Here is an 18,080-nt window from a genome sequence, read left to right as displayed (position 1 = left end):
TATTGTCTTTTTTAACAACTATTTTTTAAATAGAGTATGCAATAAGTAAAATCTAGTATTCCAGAAATTAATTAGGCCTACCTAAAAAAAAAAAAATCAACAACAACAACAACAAAAAACACTTCGTTCAGTTGAGCACTATTGATTTATTCTTTTCTGTAGTTGATCCATTAGGATTAAATCATACATGTTGAAATTACAGTACAAATGAAACACACTACCATTGTTAAATATTATTCAAAGTACTAAAGCTCCTACAGAGGGGGAAGCTGTTAAATAAGCATTCCTGAAACGTTCCTGAAATGCTGATAAAATATTTTTTAAACAGTGATATAAGGCTAAAACCTCATTTCAGCAGCTCTGACTCCCCTCACATACATCCTCCATCAGCGTGGGCTGTAGTAGTTAGTAAACTCTTAATTACTGTCACATAATTACAGCGTGTTCTTTAGACTGTAAACTCTTGCTGCTCATATTAGCGTGTACATCACAAACTAAACCCTTTTTTTAAGTCCCTAAAAAGTCTCACTTCCTGTGCGCATGACATGAGCTCCACATGAGAGCATCAGGAAAGAAAAACTTGTGCTCTACGTTAATAAATCTCATCAAACCTGTCAAGGAAAATATATTTATTTATATTTTTCCCTCAGAATTTTTTCATGAACATTTTGCCAAATTCTTGAAACGATGTTTTAAGAAGTTTTACTTGTGATTTTTCTTATTATTCTTAATGATCCTCTTTAGATCCTGTTTTATTAAGAAAAAAATACATTGTTTTATTTAAAATGATTTAAACTTTTTTTTCCACACTACAGTAATGAGAATAAGTATTACATTCAAACATTTACAATTTTTAGGGCTTAAATGTGCTTAAATATCAAGAAAATAATGACACAATCCAAAATAATAATAATAATGATCTTAATGTAATTAAAATTAATAGTGCTCCATTATATATTAGTCACAATCTGTCAGTCCTTCGATTAGAGAGGTGTATTTCAGACACACACACACACACACACACACACTTATAAAACATCTGAAAAAGTCTGAGCAGAAGCACTCATTGTGGCTGGAGTACTCTTGTGTCTCTCAAACAAAAACATTCCTTCAAATCATGAGGATGCTGCCCTCATATCTTGGGTCTCCATCCCTTGATGAACTGCATGATTTTTTTGACCTGTAGTTTGGTGAGTTTAAAGTCCTCCGACAAAATTTCCTCTGTCAGCTGAGTGAAAATAGAGCCATCAATCCTCTCTCGGCTGAACAGACCAATCACGTCGTCCGAAAGGCCGATGAACCGCAGACTGGACGAAACCTCCTCCACTGAGAGCCAGCACAGCTCTGCTGGGGGTCGCCAAGATGACCCTGCCCCGCCCTCTGCACCCTTCACCATGGCGACCGATCCGGAGGCGGGATCTGCAATGACCGTGTCCTCCTCTAAATTCTTGACTGGTCTGGGCGGAGTCTCAGGGCCGCCTTCTGAACCTCCCTGATTGGCTTGAGGCTCCTTGGGGGTGGAGCTAATGAGGTCGGGTATCAGAGTGGGAGAGTTCCTACCAGTGGTGAGCCAATCAGAGGAGGCGTGGGCGTGTCCCGGATTGGCAAAGGGGTTTAGGGCGCCAAATGGTGCGAAGCGGTTTTGCGCCACTGGCCGTGGTCTAGGGCAGGTGGAGTAGTTCTTATGGGCGGAGTCTGTACTAAGCAGAGGTGTATTGAGGATGTTGGAGGTGTAGGCCCCGCCTCCTCGTGGGTGGGACCAACAGGCCTGCGCGGGCTGGGCGGGATCAGGGCTCACGCTGGGGTCGGAGGTCACACAGTCGGCCCAGGTGCAGGGGTAACAATACAGAGAATAAGAGTCTGGTGATGGAGAGTTGCTGCCACTACGAGGAGCAGAACTGATGGAGAGAGAGAGTTGTTATAATGAAGAAATCGCCAAAAATTTTAAAAAAGACAGTCACAATAATCCAAACAGCCAAAAAGTTACAAAAAAGCATGCCTGAAAGGTACAATAAAAAAGCGAATACGACTGTCTAGCGTGTTCGAAGAAGGTCATGTTGAGCGTTTTTGAAACTTTTCATAATAAATGAATGCAAAAATAATATTGTTTTTGTTCTTTAGGTATTTTGTTTCGTATTTTCTGTTATAGTTCAATTATCAGTGCTGCCAAGGGGGACTATTTCCTCAAAAGTACAAAAAAATTATTAATGGATTAATTAACTTACTCTTGATTCCCATTCCTGCTTATTTCCAACCAATTAGTACTTAAAACGGCTCTATTTAAAACCCTCAAATAGTCATTTTTACCTTTCCTGCAGTCCAGAGGAATAAAATGACAGGTTTGGGTTGAGTGTTTGTGTGGGCGGAGTTTTAGGCAAGCGGGTTGGGACTGGAGAGCTGGGGGCGGGGCCTTTAGCACAGCGGGGCGGAACAGGTGGAGCATTTAAGAAACGACACTCCTCTTTCACCTAGACAGAGAGAAGAGATGCAAAGGAACAGTTACTAGGTTACAGTGTAAGTGACAAATCTAAATGATACTGTTTTGCTATTATCTCCTTCACAACTCAAGACCTGGTTTTTAAGTATATGTCACTTTCTGTCCAGGAGTCAGTAAATTTTCAGTTTTATGGAAATGGTTAATGAATTGAATCATTTTAACTATATTTTAATATTTAAATGTTTATTTAAATCTAATACTCACAAAAACTTTATTCAGAGATCAATATGTGTTTTTTTAATAACTCTTAACAATATACAGAGCAATATCTAAAGACAATCTAAAAAAAAAAAAGATCTAAAGAAATCACCAACTGAAACTCTTTTCATGATTCTTTAAACAGAGTTTCAGACGTATTCTTCAGTAAACCAGTATTTAAGTGTGGCTATTTCCTAATTATGATTAATATGGAAATACCATCTTAATGATCATCACGATAAGAAACTCCTTTAATATCAGTTATGGCTGTCTAAATATCCTCTTCTGGGAGGAACAACTCTGGGATTCTGGGATAGAGTTCACTTCTTCCACAAATATACCAGGGACTGTGTGTGTGTGTGTGTGTTTGGAAAGCTAAATTACAGGCCAGGCCTGAACCCAATGTGTGTGGGAGAGAGAGAGAAGAGGGTAAAAGAGAAAGGCTGTAATTCCAGTCAACAGCGTCAAAAAGACTTTAATTCCCGCTCTACATCCTGATGAGACGAGATGTTTGTTTCTCTGTTTGTATGCTGTGTTTTACACTGTAAAACATGTCAGTAATTTGAACAGAAAAGGTTGCTACACTAAAAACTTTATTGTTAGTATACAACATTCAGGAATCTCCTCATATTAATATTATATCAGTTAACGATACACTTGTACCTCCTACCTGTAATGTCTGAAACAGTCACCGTGCACACAATGAATGACTCAAAACACCTGAAAAGACACTGGCTGAGATGATGTGTGATTATGTTTCTGTGAGTGTGTGCTGTGTATATGCTCTGTTCCAGTAAACATATGCTCATTGTTCAGCCTTTAAAAGCAACAGTATCAATAATTTAGTCTTCAGTCTAGGGCTGCAGGGCTGCGTGATACTGTATGGGCCATAAAGCACATAGGAATGTGTGTGTGTTTGTGTGCAGGACCTGAGGAAAAAGAACTGTGGTAAAAGAACTGAGGAAGACAAGTGAATCCCATGAGAATAAAGAGGATCACTGAACTACAGTACAGCTGAGCTCAGGGTCAAAAGCCCAATAATGCTAGAAAACTGTCTAAAAGAGTGAATCTCACAAAACTGGTCAAGAACATGTCCAGAATATTTCACCCCCAAATCAACAATAAGAAACTAATTTTATATATATATGTATGTATATGTATGTATTTATGTATATATATCATATATGACTAATATATATACTTTTAAAATGTTATGTCTTTATGTAAAAATGTTTTGTAATGTGTTGAAGTTAACCATTTGAAATGTTCTTTTCCTCCAAAAGTCTGACACAAATATTGATTATTGATATTGTTTATCTCGACCAGCCCAACACAGCAATTATTATTTTTATTTACATTTAGTCATTTAGCAGATGCTTTTATCCAAAGCGACTTACAAATTAGGAATTATTAAATATTTAAATATTGTTATTATTAAATTGTTTATTTATTGAGAATCAACACTGAAAAAAATGTAAAAAATGTAAAATAATAGTTCAAACGTAAAAATAACAATGGGTGGGAAATTTGGGGGGAAACGTGCTTATTGTCATGAAAATAATTATCATAATGCAAAAAAAGTAAGTAGATTTACTTTCTTCTTACAAAATACAATATAACAAATGTTGCGGGTAAAATTTGGCCTGGGTATGTTTTTAAATTTTTTTTTATGTTGAATAAAAAAAGCAATATGAGGCCAAACCTTTAAATTTTAACGCACAATCTGTGTAAAATGGCTGCTTACAGCTTCAGATTTGGGTGGGACAGGAGGTGGAGTCGATACTCTCGACACTCTTCCTGCTTCCATCTGCACCATAGCGACGTGGGTGGAGCCCACCATTCCATCCAATGACGTAGTAGTGGAGTGGAAGGATATGAGGTTATGCTCCGCCTTCACTGCACTCTCAGACGTCACCCCAAAATCTCCAGAACTCTGATTGGTCCAAAGCTCCTCGTACGGAATTTCCTGCGCCTCCGTCGACCAATCGGGTGTGACGTATTCTCGCTCCTCTCCGTCACTAGAGGGCAGCGTGTGCGAGTCGACCAGCGAGTCTCTGCAGCCGTGTGAGATAGTGTGTGTGACGGCTCCGCCTCCGTACACGCACAGAGACAGTCTCTGCAGGGACGTCCCGAGCTCTTCGCGCCCATAGCCCTGAACGCACACCCGAATCCGCCGCGGACTAAGACACTCCTCGGAGAAATCCGTTTTTACCTCACGGACTGCGCGCGAGTAATTGTCCGGATCGAAGCTTTCCTGGCAACGCAGAGCGCACTGTAGCACCACCTGCTGGTAGGACGCATCTGCGCGCAATAAACCCTCCGGCAGAGTGAAGCGTGGCATGTCCGTTAATAACAGGAAGTGAGACGGCGTGACTTCCTCTTTGCGAAGTATGCAGCAGAGAACGACAGTTTTGCTGATGATGCTGAGGAGTTTATATCGATGGCCCTCGCGGATCACGTGCAGGTCGTACGGGTTGCGAGGAGGTCGCGACGGCACGGAGACGTTCACGGGCAAACGCACACGCTCGATGATGCTGCGCACGGTGTGTTCGCCTCCCTGCATCTGCAGCTCCTGCGGCGAACGCGTGCAGAACCGACCGCGGCACTGGAACGGCAGACTGACGCTCTCATTGGTCCGATGGTTCATGCATATCAAACAAGGCATCTTCGTGCGGGCGGGACGTCCCAGAGCTCCGCCTGCTTTACCCAGTCGCCGTAGCAGCGCAGTCAGGCGGGATTTCTCGCGAGTCGACTGGACGCAGAGCAGTTCTGCCTGGCCCATGAGGGTTAATTCATCTCCCGCCTGCAGAGAGAAATTATACAACTCACTGTCCTCTGTAAACTCCCCAGAAACCACCTGCAGCGAGAAGGAGAGAGACAGATGTTTTAGCATTATACGAAAAACACATTACTAATGTCATAAGGTTACAGAACAGGCCAAACCTTCTTACACAATCTACAATCTACTCATCATTTACAGCAGTTAAACTATATTCACACCTAAAATTAGTTAGTCAAGGTCTGTTCACACCAAAAACAATAACTATATTAGCGTCCACACCAACAGATGATAACATTCTGATTATTATAAGTGCACGCTGCAGTTTTGTCAACTACCGCTTGTTAAAGCAGGATGGATTTTGATTGGCTGTCCATGTTTTTTATCATTCATCAGCTGAAAAAAAATCACTCTGAAAGTGATTACAACAATACGGTCATCTGTGACATTATCATTTAAGTTGTGGTGCGGCTATTCTCATATTATTATTCACATATATTATTACAGTTATTGTTCTTGGTGTGAACGACCTTTACATTACAATCAATTATGAAAATCTGCTTACTAAATTTAATTGCCTATTGAATTACCAACTGAATTGCCAAGGATTGCCAGGGAGTTTGATTGACAGGTGATCTGACCAATCATAATGCCAATTTTGATTAACAAACAAACCAGACAGGAAAGTAGATTAACGTCGGTGGAGTTGAACTTGAAAAATGGTGTGTATTGACACAATATACCTAATGATCATTCATGTTTATTTCATGCTTTAAGAGCTTAATATGAATAGATGATCGATTTATGAGCCCCTTGAACTGAGGCACTACAGTGATCTGTCACTACACATTAAAGAGACACAAAACAGTATTTATTGTTTGAATTTCTTAAAAAAAAGGGACAGAATTTGTAATCTGAGACTTTGTTTAATACCAAAAGTAACCTGCTCGGTCTGGTCTGTTGACATGTTATCAGTTTCCTCTTTGCTCCGCCATGTATTTTTCACTATGGTGTGTGCCGTGAGTGCACCATGGCTTGTCAGACATAGCAACAGTAACTAAGGAAGGCACGTCTTTGCGAAGTGTCAATTAAGGGGACAATAATAATTTAAATATGTCATTACAAGAATAATTTATCACTTACACTTAAATCCTAACTCAAAAACATTTAGGGGTTTTAATCGAATCAGTGAATCATTTCTTTTGAACTGATTCATTTGCATGAAACTGTTGAAACAATCTGAATCATGCAATGAATTAGACTTTACAATAAAAAAAAATTTTTTTAAAGCTGTGTGCATAATATAGTGTGTCAAAGTATTTTGTCATAATAAATTACTATTTGTTGGAGATTGTACTACACCCTTGCAAAGCTAGTCAGATTAAAATTGTAATACTTTATTCATATTTTGAATTAGTTTTTATTTTTCTGTTTTTATTTTAACTTAAGTTTTAGTTTGCAGTTCTTAATACTTTTTTTTTTTACTTTGTTTTTGCAATTTAAGTACTTCAACTAAGCGAAAATATTGACTTGGCAATGAACCGAAATAAGCTTATGTTTTTTTATACAGTAATTTAATTTCAGTTCATGTTTATTTCAGTTAACATGTTTTTTAATAGTTTTAGATAACACTACTGGTAGATTCACGTTGATGCTGTTGTTACCTTAACACTAAATGTGATGGGCTCCATGACGAACACCCGATCAGGAAAGATTCCTGCGATTTCCTCCACGCTTCCAAAGTACTGAACCGGCTCACGAACATCCCGATCCTGATCCAATAACTTAAACTTCCCTGAGGACAGAGGAAAACAGAGTGAAAGAAAGAAACAAAGAAAGTGTTCTGCAAAATTTCCCCAGAAATGTGCTAAAAGTGTCAATTAGTGACATCCTGAAGGTGTTTAAAAATGCAATTTTTTTTTTTTTTTTAGGGTTTAAAGTTTAATCTGTTGAGATTATAATTAGACTTGTATACAAACCATCAGAACCCTATGGTGTGTCCTTATTTAAGCGTAAGTGTGTGATCTTATAGGTCATTTTCACACACAGAGATAAAGCATGAGAGAGCATATCTCTCTTTGTCTTTTTGTCTCCTGGCAACAGCTTTTCTTTCTTTCTTTCTTTCTGCAGTTCTGTATGACCCTCAGAGCTGAACAGGTTTCTTTCTCTTCTGGAGTTTCACTTTTTTTGGTGCAATCGTACAAAATCTCTTCAATGTTAATATCAGTAGAAGTATCTTCAGCCATTCACAGCAAGCATGAATTTAAACACATCAATCACATTTCATTGGCACACATATGACACACATTTACCAAACAATCTAAACAGAGACTTTCCATAGACTTCCTGTGTATTAAACTACAGCGTTTGTGCTACGAACATGAATGATTCCTAAAAGGTGTCAAAGAGGTGTGCTTTTACTGATCTTACTGACTTATTTTCACCTTTTCGACTATGAAAAAACTCAAAATTAAGAGAAAAAAAAATCCTATTATTGCCTTATGTTATGATATATGTAGACCTGAGTATCTAGCAACCCCCTAGAAACCACAGAGCAACTCAATAAACACAATCAAAACATTGGCAACTGCATAGCAACACAAAAAAAATACTCAAAATACTCTACTAACTGTATAGCAACTCCGTAGCAACTGTATGGCAACGCACGAATAAAATACTCAAAATACTCTACAAACTGCATAGCAACTCCGTAGCAACTGTATGGCAACGCACGAATAAAATACTCAAAATACTCTACTAACTGCATAGCAACTCCGTAGCAACTGTATGGCAACGCACGAATAAAATACTCAAAATACTCTACTAACTGCATAGCAACTCCGTAGCAACTGTATGGCAACGCACGAATAAAATACTCAAAATACTCTACAAACTGCATAGCAACTCCGTAGCAACTGTATGGCAACGCACGAATAAAATACTCAAAATACTCTACTAACTGCATAGCAACTCCGTAGCAACTGTATGGCAACGCACGAATAAAAATACTCAAAATACTCTACTAACTGCATAGCAACTCCGTAGCAACTGTATGGCAACGCACGAATAAAATACTCAAAATACTCTACTAACTGCATAGCAACTCCGTAGCAACTGCATGGCAACACACAAAAATAAAATACTCAAAATACTCTACTAACTGCATAGCAACAGATGAATAAAATACTCAAAATACTCTACTAACTGCATAGCAACTCCGTAGCAACTGTATGGCAAAGCACGAATAAAATACTCAAAATACTCTACTAACTGCATAGCAACTCCGTAGCAACTGTATGGCAACGCACGAATAAAATACTCAAAATACTCTACTAACTGCATAGCAACAGATGAATAAAATACTCAAAACATCCTAGCAACTGCATAACAACACCCAAACAAACTACTCAAAACACTATAGTACCTGCATAGCAACACCATTGCAACTAAATAGGACCACCTTAGCAACACCCTGGCAACCACTCACATCAGTCTAGCCTCATAGTAGTGAGTTCTGATTGGTCAAGCAATTCTAAACCTACAGTATTAGTCTAATCCTAACCCAACACCTAAAACACAGTATTTTTACAAAAAAACAAGAACTTTTAGTGTTTAAGAAAGACAGAAACACACATGCACAAATGTTGTTTTTGCACAGAGCACAAAACTGATCAGTGATCAGCAGCTCTTTCAGCTGCTTTGGTTAAATTTCTCTATGGAGAAAATGAAAGTTTATTATTCCGAGAACCCTACACTCTCAGAAAAAAAGGTACAAAAGTTGTCACTGGGGCAGTACCTTTTCAAAAGGTACATTTTTGAACTTTTTAGGTACTAATATTTACACTTTAGGCACTTTAGGTATCTTTAAGGTACCAATATGGCCTGTTTAGTTACAAAGGTGTGCCTTTTGAAAAGATACCTCCCCAGTGACAGCTTCTGTACCTTATTTTCTGAGAGTGTACAGTAGCTCAGTCTGAAACACACACACAAATATAATGTGTTTATATTATGCAGATCTTCTATTTTAAGAGTCATCAATAACAACCTTCTTCCACATCATTAAAATCATGAGCAAATCTAAAATATCAACATGGCCTCATCTTCTGCATCTCTCAGATGTCTAAAAATCATTCTTCTGTAATTCCATCTTCCTTATTAGCACTCTATCTGTCTATCTGAGAGAAGTTAGACCCGGCCGCGGAGACACAAATGACCTCATCCATCCCTCTCAGCATCTTACTGCCTCCGGAAACCCCAGCAGATGATCTCATTGGTCACCTGACCTAATGGTGCGGCTGGCGGGTATATTAGGTAACGGCCGTCCCATGAGAGGAAGTCCAGCACAGTAATGTCTGCGATTCCGGAAGCTCAGAAAAACGGGCTGCTCCACACCTCCCATGGGAATGACGTCAGGATGAGGTAATGATGAGTTTGACTTTATGAATGAAAGCTCAAACCGAATGACACCCTACAAAGAAATAAAACAATATTCCCAAAATCAAAGCAAATCACAAAAAATTGTGTGTTCTAATCAAAATAATCAGATTTATTAAAATTTATAGTAACACTTTATTTTAAGATGTCCTTGTTGCACATTACATGTACTTACTATTATAATAAAAATAAATTATGCATAATTACATGCAAGTAACCCTAAGCCAAACCCTAACCATAGAAAGTACATGTAGTTAATGTTACTCAGTACTTAAATCATTGTGCTAAAACTCAATTCGTGGAGGGCCACAGCTCTGCACAGTTTAGCTCCAAACCTAATCAAACACACCTGATCAAGCTAATCAAGGTCTTCAGGATTATTAAGGGCTATTTGGAGCTGGTTGGTACTAAACTCTGTAGAGCTGTGGCCCTCCTGGAATTGAGTTTGAGACTACTGACTTAAATAATGTATAATTACACTGTAAAAAGAAGAACAGCTTAAAATAAACTGTATTAAATAATCAGTTATATATATTAGATTTTTCACACACACACACACACACACACACACACACACACACACACATATATATATATATATATATATATATATATATATAATCTTCAAATTAACGTAGAAAGAACATAAAAACAAAAACGTTAATGGCATCTTTTTTATGACTGAAGGCAAGTATCACTGATACCAACTCTACTGATGTCTCTATGATTTTTTTCCCTAATATTTAACCATTTACTATAGCCATTCAACATTACAGTATAATTGAGAGCTATAAATTTTAACATTTAAAAAAATAACTTCTAATTTGAATAAACTTAAAAACAATCTTCACATAAACCCATTATAATAAATGTCATATTTACCTGTGCCCTTCAGCAAGTAGGAATTATACCAAAATTTAATAAAGTTATCAAGCACTAAATTCTAAATTAAATATAGATGAATCCTTAAAGCTATCAAAGTTATTGATTTCCTCTTTTTTTTCATTTTGTTCTTTGATTAACAGACATCGCAGCAGCTGGGTTATTAGGTTACTTGGCTGCTATTACTTTAAGAGCTGCCGCTGCTTAACATGATGTGGATATAATGCATGCTTGTATAGTTTTATTTGCGCTTTAATATGAAATGGTACATGCTACAGTGTGTGCCGCCGTATTTGTGCGTGCAATTGAAGAGTGCACACTATGAGCACAGTATATAAAGGCTGACAGGACAGGCCTGACAACATCTCATCTGACCGCAGTTCACCTGTAGCTCCTCGTCACCTGTAACGTTTCCGTGCTTGTTTGACTCACACATCTAGGGCCCTATGATTTCCGGGATGTGGAAAACGCGGACGGAATCCAGTCAGAAAAACAGAATTTACTGAATAAGGGGGAATATCAAGGAATTTGTCAAATTTTGAATGAATTAATCAAAAGTAGACCAGTATCTGTAAATATCAAGCCGTAAAAATACTATTTAATATGAATCCTGTATGTTCTGCGTGTCTCTCTGTGTGTGTGCGAATGAATGGCACAGACACGCGGTTTCGCTTATTACACACACATTCTGAAACGCATGTGACGCTCACAGTGATTTCAGCATCTGTCGTCTCACTAAATGAGGACATAAGTACATGAACAACATCTCCAAAACTGTTCTGAGAGTCACTTCACAAGCATTTTACCATTTGATCTGAGTAAAATTAGCGTCGTATCATATACACACAGAACTGTAAAGGTATTCAAGGCAACACGCCAAAATAAAAGTTTTTGAAGACATTTGTTCCAGAAATATATTACTATTGTCCAGTAGATTTTACATGGACTACTACTACTACTAGAATGAAACAAACATAGTTTTTTAGGGTATAATCACACAACATTTCTTCCATGTTTTCATTTTAATTGTAAATCCCCTTTGTTTGCCAAAAAAGAAAATTTGCTTAATTTTCAATAATTAAAAGATAAATTTAATTAATGTTATATGCCTTCATTTGAGAACCAGAAAAATGTAAATACACAACAAAGAATTTCTGAGGGGAAAAAAAACATTCTGAATGAATTACATATGCATTCAAATAATAAGACATACTTAAAAACAATAAGTTGATAACAAGTTGATAACAATCAAACATATGGTGCAAAAAAATAAAACATTTCATAGGGCCCTAAACATATAATTTTTGTTAAACTTTTAAGAAACTGCGGTGGAATTGTATAAGTTTCATGATTTTAATTAATTAGAAATGCTTTTTGATTAATAAAATTTAATTTAACCATTAAAAAGGAGTCCAGAAAAATTAAAACGGAGAAAAAAAAACAGAATCCAGAAAAAAAAAATGGAATTTGAAAAAAATAAAACGGAATTGGGAAAAAATAAAACAGATTTCATAGGGCCCTACACATCTGAAAAGTCTCTTGTGCTCTTAAAGATATAAACCCAATTCTTGTCAAGAAAAAAGAGACAGAGGCAGCAGTTGTGAGTGGGGTGACCAACCTTAGCCCACTCCTGCATTAATGGCATTAAATATTCTTAAATTGGAAAAAATTAATAGCCTGCGTTAACGCACTAATTTAGTACTAGTAGTAATATTTTAAAAATATATATCTTCACTTTGATATTTTTGTCTTTATTCTCCACAAGAAATGTACAATCTTTCACATTCATTTTCTTGGGCAGGTTCATTTGTTGAATGCTTTGCCCATATTGTATGAAAACACTCACTGCAATAAAACAGTGAATTGAATTGAGACTGACCGTGTGTGTGTGTGCGTAATGGAGAAAACATCTAAGTGAATGTGTGTGAAGTTAAGTGCTTGAATACAACAATCAATATACTGTTAACAACCAAATATCTACCTCTCTCTGTCTCTCGCTCTTTCTCTCGGCTCTAAGTGTTTTTTTAATAGCTTGTATGCTCTCAATGAGAAATCAGTTTTGTTTGGGTCAGTTTCATTGCTTATTTTCTTAAAACTGAACTTTTACAAACTGGCTGTGGAAGAAAATGTACTAGCATGCCTGTGCGAACATTTTCAACATGATGCAAGGATGCCTCATCCAAAGTTCCCAGAGTCCACCCCAAAGTCTCTATAATATTCTGGCCTCTAGATGACACTCTTTTGACTATTTTATCATCCACCTGGATTAAATAAGTTATTTTTAAACGTAATAACACACCTCTAGTCAACTGCAAAATAACTGGCAATATCATTCGTGTACATAGAACAAACTAAAACTAAAGAAAAAACGCTGAATGACACCACTAATGAATTAAAATTATTCCTTGAATGTCAGTTTTATTTGATTTATTATTATTTTTTTTATATTTATTTAGATTTTTTCATTTGAGTTTTAGAAAGAGTTTTAGTAACTTTGAAATCTGTTTTTGTCATTTTTATTAATTTTAAATTTTAAAAATGTATTTTAGTTTATTTGGTTTTCGTTATTTTAGTACTTAAACTAAATGGAAATGAGAAATGTTGCCTTGACAACTAGCTGAAAATAAGTTTAAGTTTTTATTGTTAATTAAATTTTAATGTTTATATTAATTTTTTTTTAGGGTTTAGATTTAATTAACAATAAGAACCCTGTATGGTACCTTGATACTGCAGTGGGATGTCTATTTTGGGTCCGATCACATAATGACCCTCCTCCAGGCTGTGGGCAGTGACGGTGGTCCACTGTCTGCAGGAGTGAAGTAAAATCACATCCTCCTCCGACAGACCCTCCACATTCTCACCTGCACACACACACAAAAACATACAATTGATGAGCGCGATAATTCATTATTTACAGGTTCAGCATTTTATTGGGCGACACTTGGCTTTTTTTGAGATGCTCATCATTGGTAATACTTGTCTGATGAATTAAATGTTAAAAGGCATTCATTTAAAATATAAATATTTTGTAACAATATACACTACCGTTCAGAAGTTACGGGTCAGTAATTTTTTTTTTCTTTTTTAGAAAAAAATTAACACTCTGAATACTTTTAAATTGATAGAAAGTGATTATAGTAAAGACTTAAATTGTCAGAAAAGATTTCTGTTTAAAAAGATGCTCTTCTTTATAACTTTTTATTCATCAAAGAATCCTGAAAAAAGTATAACAGGTTCCAAATAATAATAGGCAGCACAACCGTTTCAAACATTGATTATAAATCGGCATATTAGAATGATTTCTGAAGGATCACTGAAGACTGGAGTGGAAGAATGATGCTGAAAATTCAGCTTTTGCATCACAGAATTAAATTGCATTTTAAAGTGTATTAAAATAGAAAACCATTATTTTAAATTGTAAATATATTTTAAAATATTACTGTTTTTTCTGCATTTTTGATCAAATAAATGCAGACTTGATGAGATTTCTTTAAAAATCATTTAAAATCCTAGTGATCCGAAACTTTTGAATGCCAGTGTAGCAAATCTCAACTCCTTGATTGTTTTATCACAGAAAATGTCAATTACATTATCGGCCAGCAATATATTAAAAGTTGCATACATTCAGAATGCTCATGTAAAGCAATACATACAATATAACAAACCTCGGATGTGTGATTTATGTTGTCACAAAAATGCAAACTATTATTGCACAGCTCTGTATATCACGTTGGATATATTATACAGTACATAAATTAAATGTAAAGCAATATATACTATATAGCAAATCCCAAAAGCCTGATTTTTTTATCTTTTTTTAAATCTGTGTTAAATAATAATAATAATAATATAAGTATGTCCAGCTGTGTCCACATATGTACAGCATACTCACGCAGGGTGATATAGTATATAGCAAATCTCAACTGCTTGTTTACTTGTACAATAACAAAATGTATTCACACAGCTCTAACATGTGACTAAAAGGCATGAAGATATAAAAATATTATAAACATTAACATCATGATTTTCTGTTATACAATGAAACAGTGTAGACTTTAATACTATTTCTTTACACGGACACAACTTGTTCTCTAGATATCTGCCACTGGAAAACCTAAAACTACAAATCACAATGCATCTGACCTTGAAACTGACATAATTTGTCACTTTAAAACACAGTGACACACACACAGCCAAAGAGAGAGTCAGTCTCTCTCACTCATACACACATCAGAGCTCAACCACAAACATCAAATGAGTTCTTTGAACTTCCGCACATGGGGCTTATGGGAGAGAACTGAGGTCAGCAATCAGACACAAACAGCATCACCTCACAAACATCAGACTGATCTCACTGCTGATGAATGGACAGAGAGCAAGAGAGAGAGAGAGGTGGACTGTATTGATCTGGTTGGTATTAAAATAATTCCTCATTGAGATGAGTCTCAAAGCAGATGCTTTACACAGGGAACAAATCCAGCACACACAAGACTTCTGTTGTGTATAATTACTGCTGTCTGTGCTGATACAGTGAGAAACTCCTACACAAACACATCACAGCAGCGTCTAATCAAGCAGATGATGATCTGACGGTTTAAATTCAACACTGTAGTCAAAAGGAACAGTGATGCTATATGTGACCCTGGAGCACAAAACCAGTCTTAAGTCGCTGGGGTACATTTGTAGCAATAGCCAAAAATACATTGTATGGGTCAAAATTATCGATGATTCTTTTATGCCAAAAATCATTAGGATATTAAGTAAATATCATGTTTCATGATGATATTTTGTAAATTTCCTACCATAAATATATCAAAACTTAATTTTTGATTAGTAATATGCATTGCTAAGAATTCATTTGGACAACTTAAAAGGTGCTGTATGCAAGGTTTTGACTTTACTAAAGCATAAAAATACCATAATATGTTTGCAGATATTTAAGAAACATGCTTGTTTATCTGAAAAACAACGCTACAGTCAGATATTCTCCCTTGAAAATGTGCGTTCCGGGCCAGAATGCCAGTTTCTGTTTTGGTTTGTGAAACCCGCCAACTGCCAGTTTACCCAATTGTATTTTGGCACCCCGGGTTGCCAGTTGGCGGAAAACAGCATATTTCATTTCATTCATCATCAGGTGCACTTGTTCCTGTTGGTGTCATCAATCTGGCAACCTGTGTGTGTGGGTCAAGTCTGAGGAGGAGGGGCCGGGTGAAAAAAAAAAACCTCCAATATTTTGAATTTGGACTGCAATACCTAGTTCAACCACTCGGTGTCAATCCTACACACAGCACCTTTAAAGGTGATTTTCTCAGTATTTTGATCTGTTTTGAATCTGTTTTGCACCCTCAGATTCCAGATTTTAAAACCATTTGGGGTTCCTTAAAGAACCTTTCAGTGAACAGTTCTTAAAAGGACCATTTTTAGTGTGAGACCATTTAAAGACACTACAAAGAACATTTTGAGTAACGGTTAAGGTTCCATGGATGTTAAAGGTTCTTCACGGAATGCCAATAAAGAACCTTTATTTTTAAGAGTGTTCATTTATTATAATCTGTTGTCATTCTACAATATTTATACTTTATAGACCATATAATAGTGTATTTATTGCATTCTAAAAGGCCTTTCACACCAGATAAGTTTACTGTAGCTTACAATTTTAATAATCATGCAGGTGCAGAATATTTCAGCAAGTTTTTGCAGGCAAAATAGTGTCTTGTTGATTGTCAGTAGTGTGTGATTTATGAAGCATAGCTCCCACTTCACTTTCAAACCAAGCAGCTGAATGCATTGTATTTGCGTGATCAATTTGAACACGAGCAAAATATGAAGTGATTGTTATTGTTCATTGGTTACGGACACTTATAATTTAGTTATAATTATCGTCATTGTTCTTTGGGTGATCAGGCATTATAAATATTTATACAGTACATGGACATTAAATAAGTAATAATCCGTTACATCCATGTTTAATTTAATACAAATGCAGAAGTCTTGTCACTTAAGTGTCTGAAGTTCAGTCTTCTTTTAGATTCTTTATTAAAAACGAAGACACAAACTGTTAAAAAAAGAACCTTTTTTATCATATTTGATAAAAATAACCAAATCTACTGGAGTTTTGTTTTCCCAATCTGATTCAGTCATCTTTATGAGCTTCTGAGACCATTTAATGTTTAAAGAGTTATAGAGTATGCATTTATGGATGCAAACTGTTTCTTTAAATACTCTACCACAGAATATGGGGTCACACATAAAGTCCCATTCAGAAGCTTTTTCCCACCATAGAAAGTTTTCACATACACAGGAATGTGTCAACATTGATGGCAGATTAATTCTGTGTTCTTCAGTTGTGATTGTTGAGTAAATGTTGGCGTTTCTCCTGCAGGAGGATGTTTAGTATTCAACACACACTACAGCACATTACAACATTAACATATGAAAAGAGCTGCAGCTCTTTAACACACAACACACACACTCTGTCACCTTTAGCCAAAAGACAAATCAAGTAAGCTACACACTTCACTGAGGATTCTGTGTTACAAACACTGACACAACGTTTCATTAAAATGTGCATCATGTTATACGATAATAAATGTGATTTTATCAGCGTCTGTCAAATTATTTCAAGTGTTCCCAGAATGCATTTGCATAATCCGACTCTAAAGTTCATTAATAAACCAGCGAAATGTGATTTTTTTTCTTATCCCGCTAACTTTGACTCGAAAAGAAGCTGAAGAATCTTTTGCGCCTCCGTTTATAACAGCGTTCAGTAACTCTGACGGTTTCTTACCGTGGCTCAGCCGCACGAGTGTCGGTAAGCGGAATTTGCTCACGATCACGTCCAGCGGCAGCGACACGGAGCTCCACGAGAGTCCGTTAATGCTCGCGGATAGTTTCTCCATCTTTCATCCGTCACCATCATCATCATCACGCGCATCACGGGAACGGAACGGAACCGGTGTCAGGAGCGCACCGCGCCATGATGAAGAGAAACGCGTGAGAGAAACTCCGAAGTGATGTGATCTAAACCGGACCCGACGAGGCGCGCGACGCACGCCCTTCCCGTCCCTCCCGCCCCGCGCGCACCGGAACACCGGACTGACAGCGCGTTCACTAGCCTATAGATCCCCGTTACCGGAGATTCATCACCTCAAAGTGCCAACGGGATGTGTTAATAAACTTTAATAGATCTCACAAAATACAACGTTTGATTTGTGTGATTATTAATGAACTTCCTGATATTAGGCTACAACAAGGTCAAAGATCGTGGGAACCTTCATATGCCAATTAAGT

General features: G+C 36.8%; 1 protein-coding gene across 1 annotated transcript; it reads right to left on the bottom strand.

The window, feature by feature from the left end:
* Nucleotides 1-126: 126 nt before the first annotated feature.
* On the bottom strand, nucleotides 127-17,878 carry gareml (GRB2 associated, regulator of MAPK1-like). Its single transcript, XM_042746330.1, has 6 exons — nucleotides 17,578-17,878; nucleotides 13,511-13,651; nucleotides 7,139-7,269; nucleotides 4,440-5,552; nucleotides 2,308-2,468; nucleotides 127-1,898 (listed from the first exon to the last, which is right to left on the bottom strand). The coding sequence occupies exons 1-6, from the start codon at nucleotides 17,687-17,689 to the stop codon at nucleotides 1,133-1,135; spliced, it is 2,424 nt and encodes an 807-aa protein (XP_042602264.1). The 5' UTR covers nucleotides 17,690-17,878; the 3' UTR covers nucleotides 127-1,132.
* Nucleotides 17,879-18,080: the final 202 nt, after the last annotated feature.

Source organism: Cyprinus carpio, chromosome B20 (assembly GCF_018340385.1).
Source record: "Cyprinus carpio isolate SPL01 chromosome B20, ASM1834038v1, whole genome shotgun sequence".
Taxonomy (NCBI): Eukaryota; Metazoa; Chordata; class Actinopteri; order Cypriniformes; family Cyprinidae; genus Cyprinus; species Cyprinus carpio.
This window is presented reverse-complemented; position numbering and strand designations above follow the sequence as displayed.

Excerpts from the sequence above, each read along its gene's own strand:
- gareml (XM_042746330.1), bottom strand. The coding sequence starts at position 17,689 with ATGGAGAAACTATCCGCGAGCATTAACGGACTCTCGTGGAGCTCCGTG. Across the intron at positions 7,270-13,510 it reads CATCCCACTGCAGTATCAAG|GGAAGTTTAAGTTATTGGAT; the intron begins GTACCATACAGG and ends CTCTGTCCTCAG. Across the intron at positions 5,553-7,138 it reads CCATCACATTTAGTGTTAAG|GTGGTTTCTGGGGAGTTTAC; the intron begins GTAACAACAGCA and ends TTCTCGCTGCAG.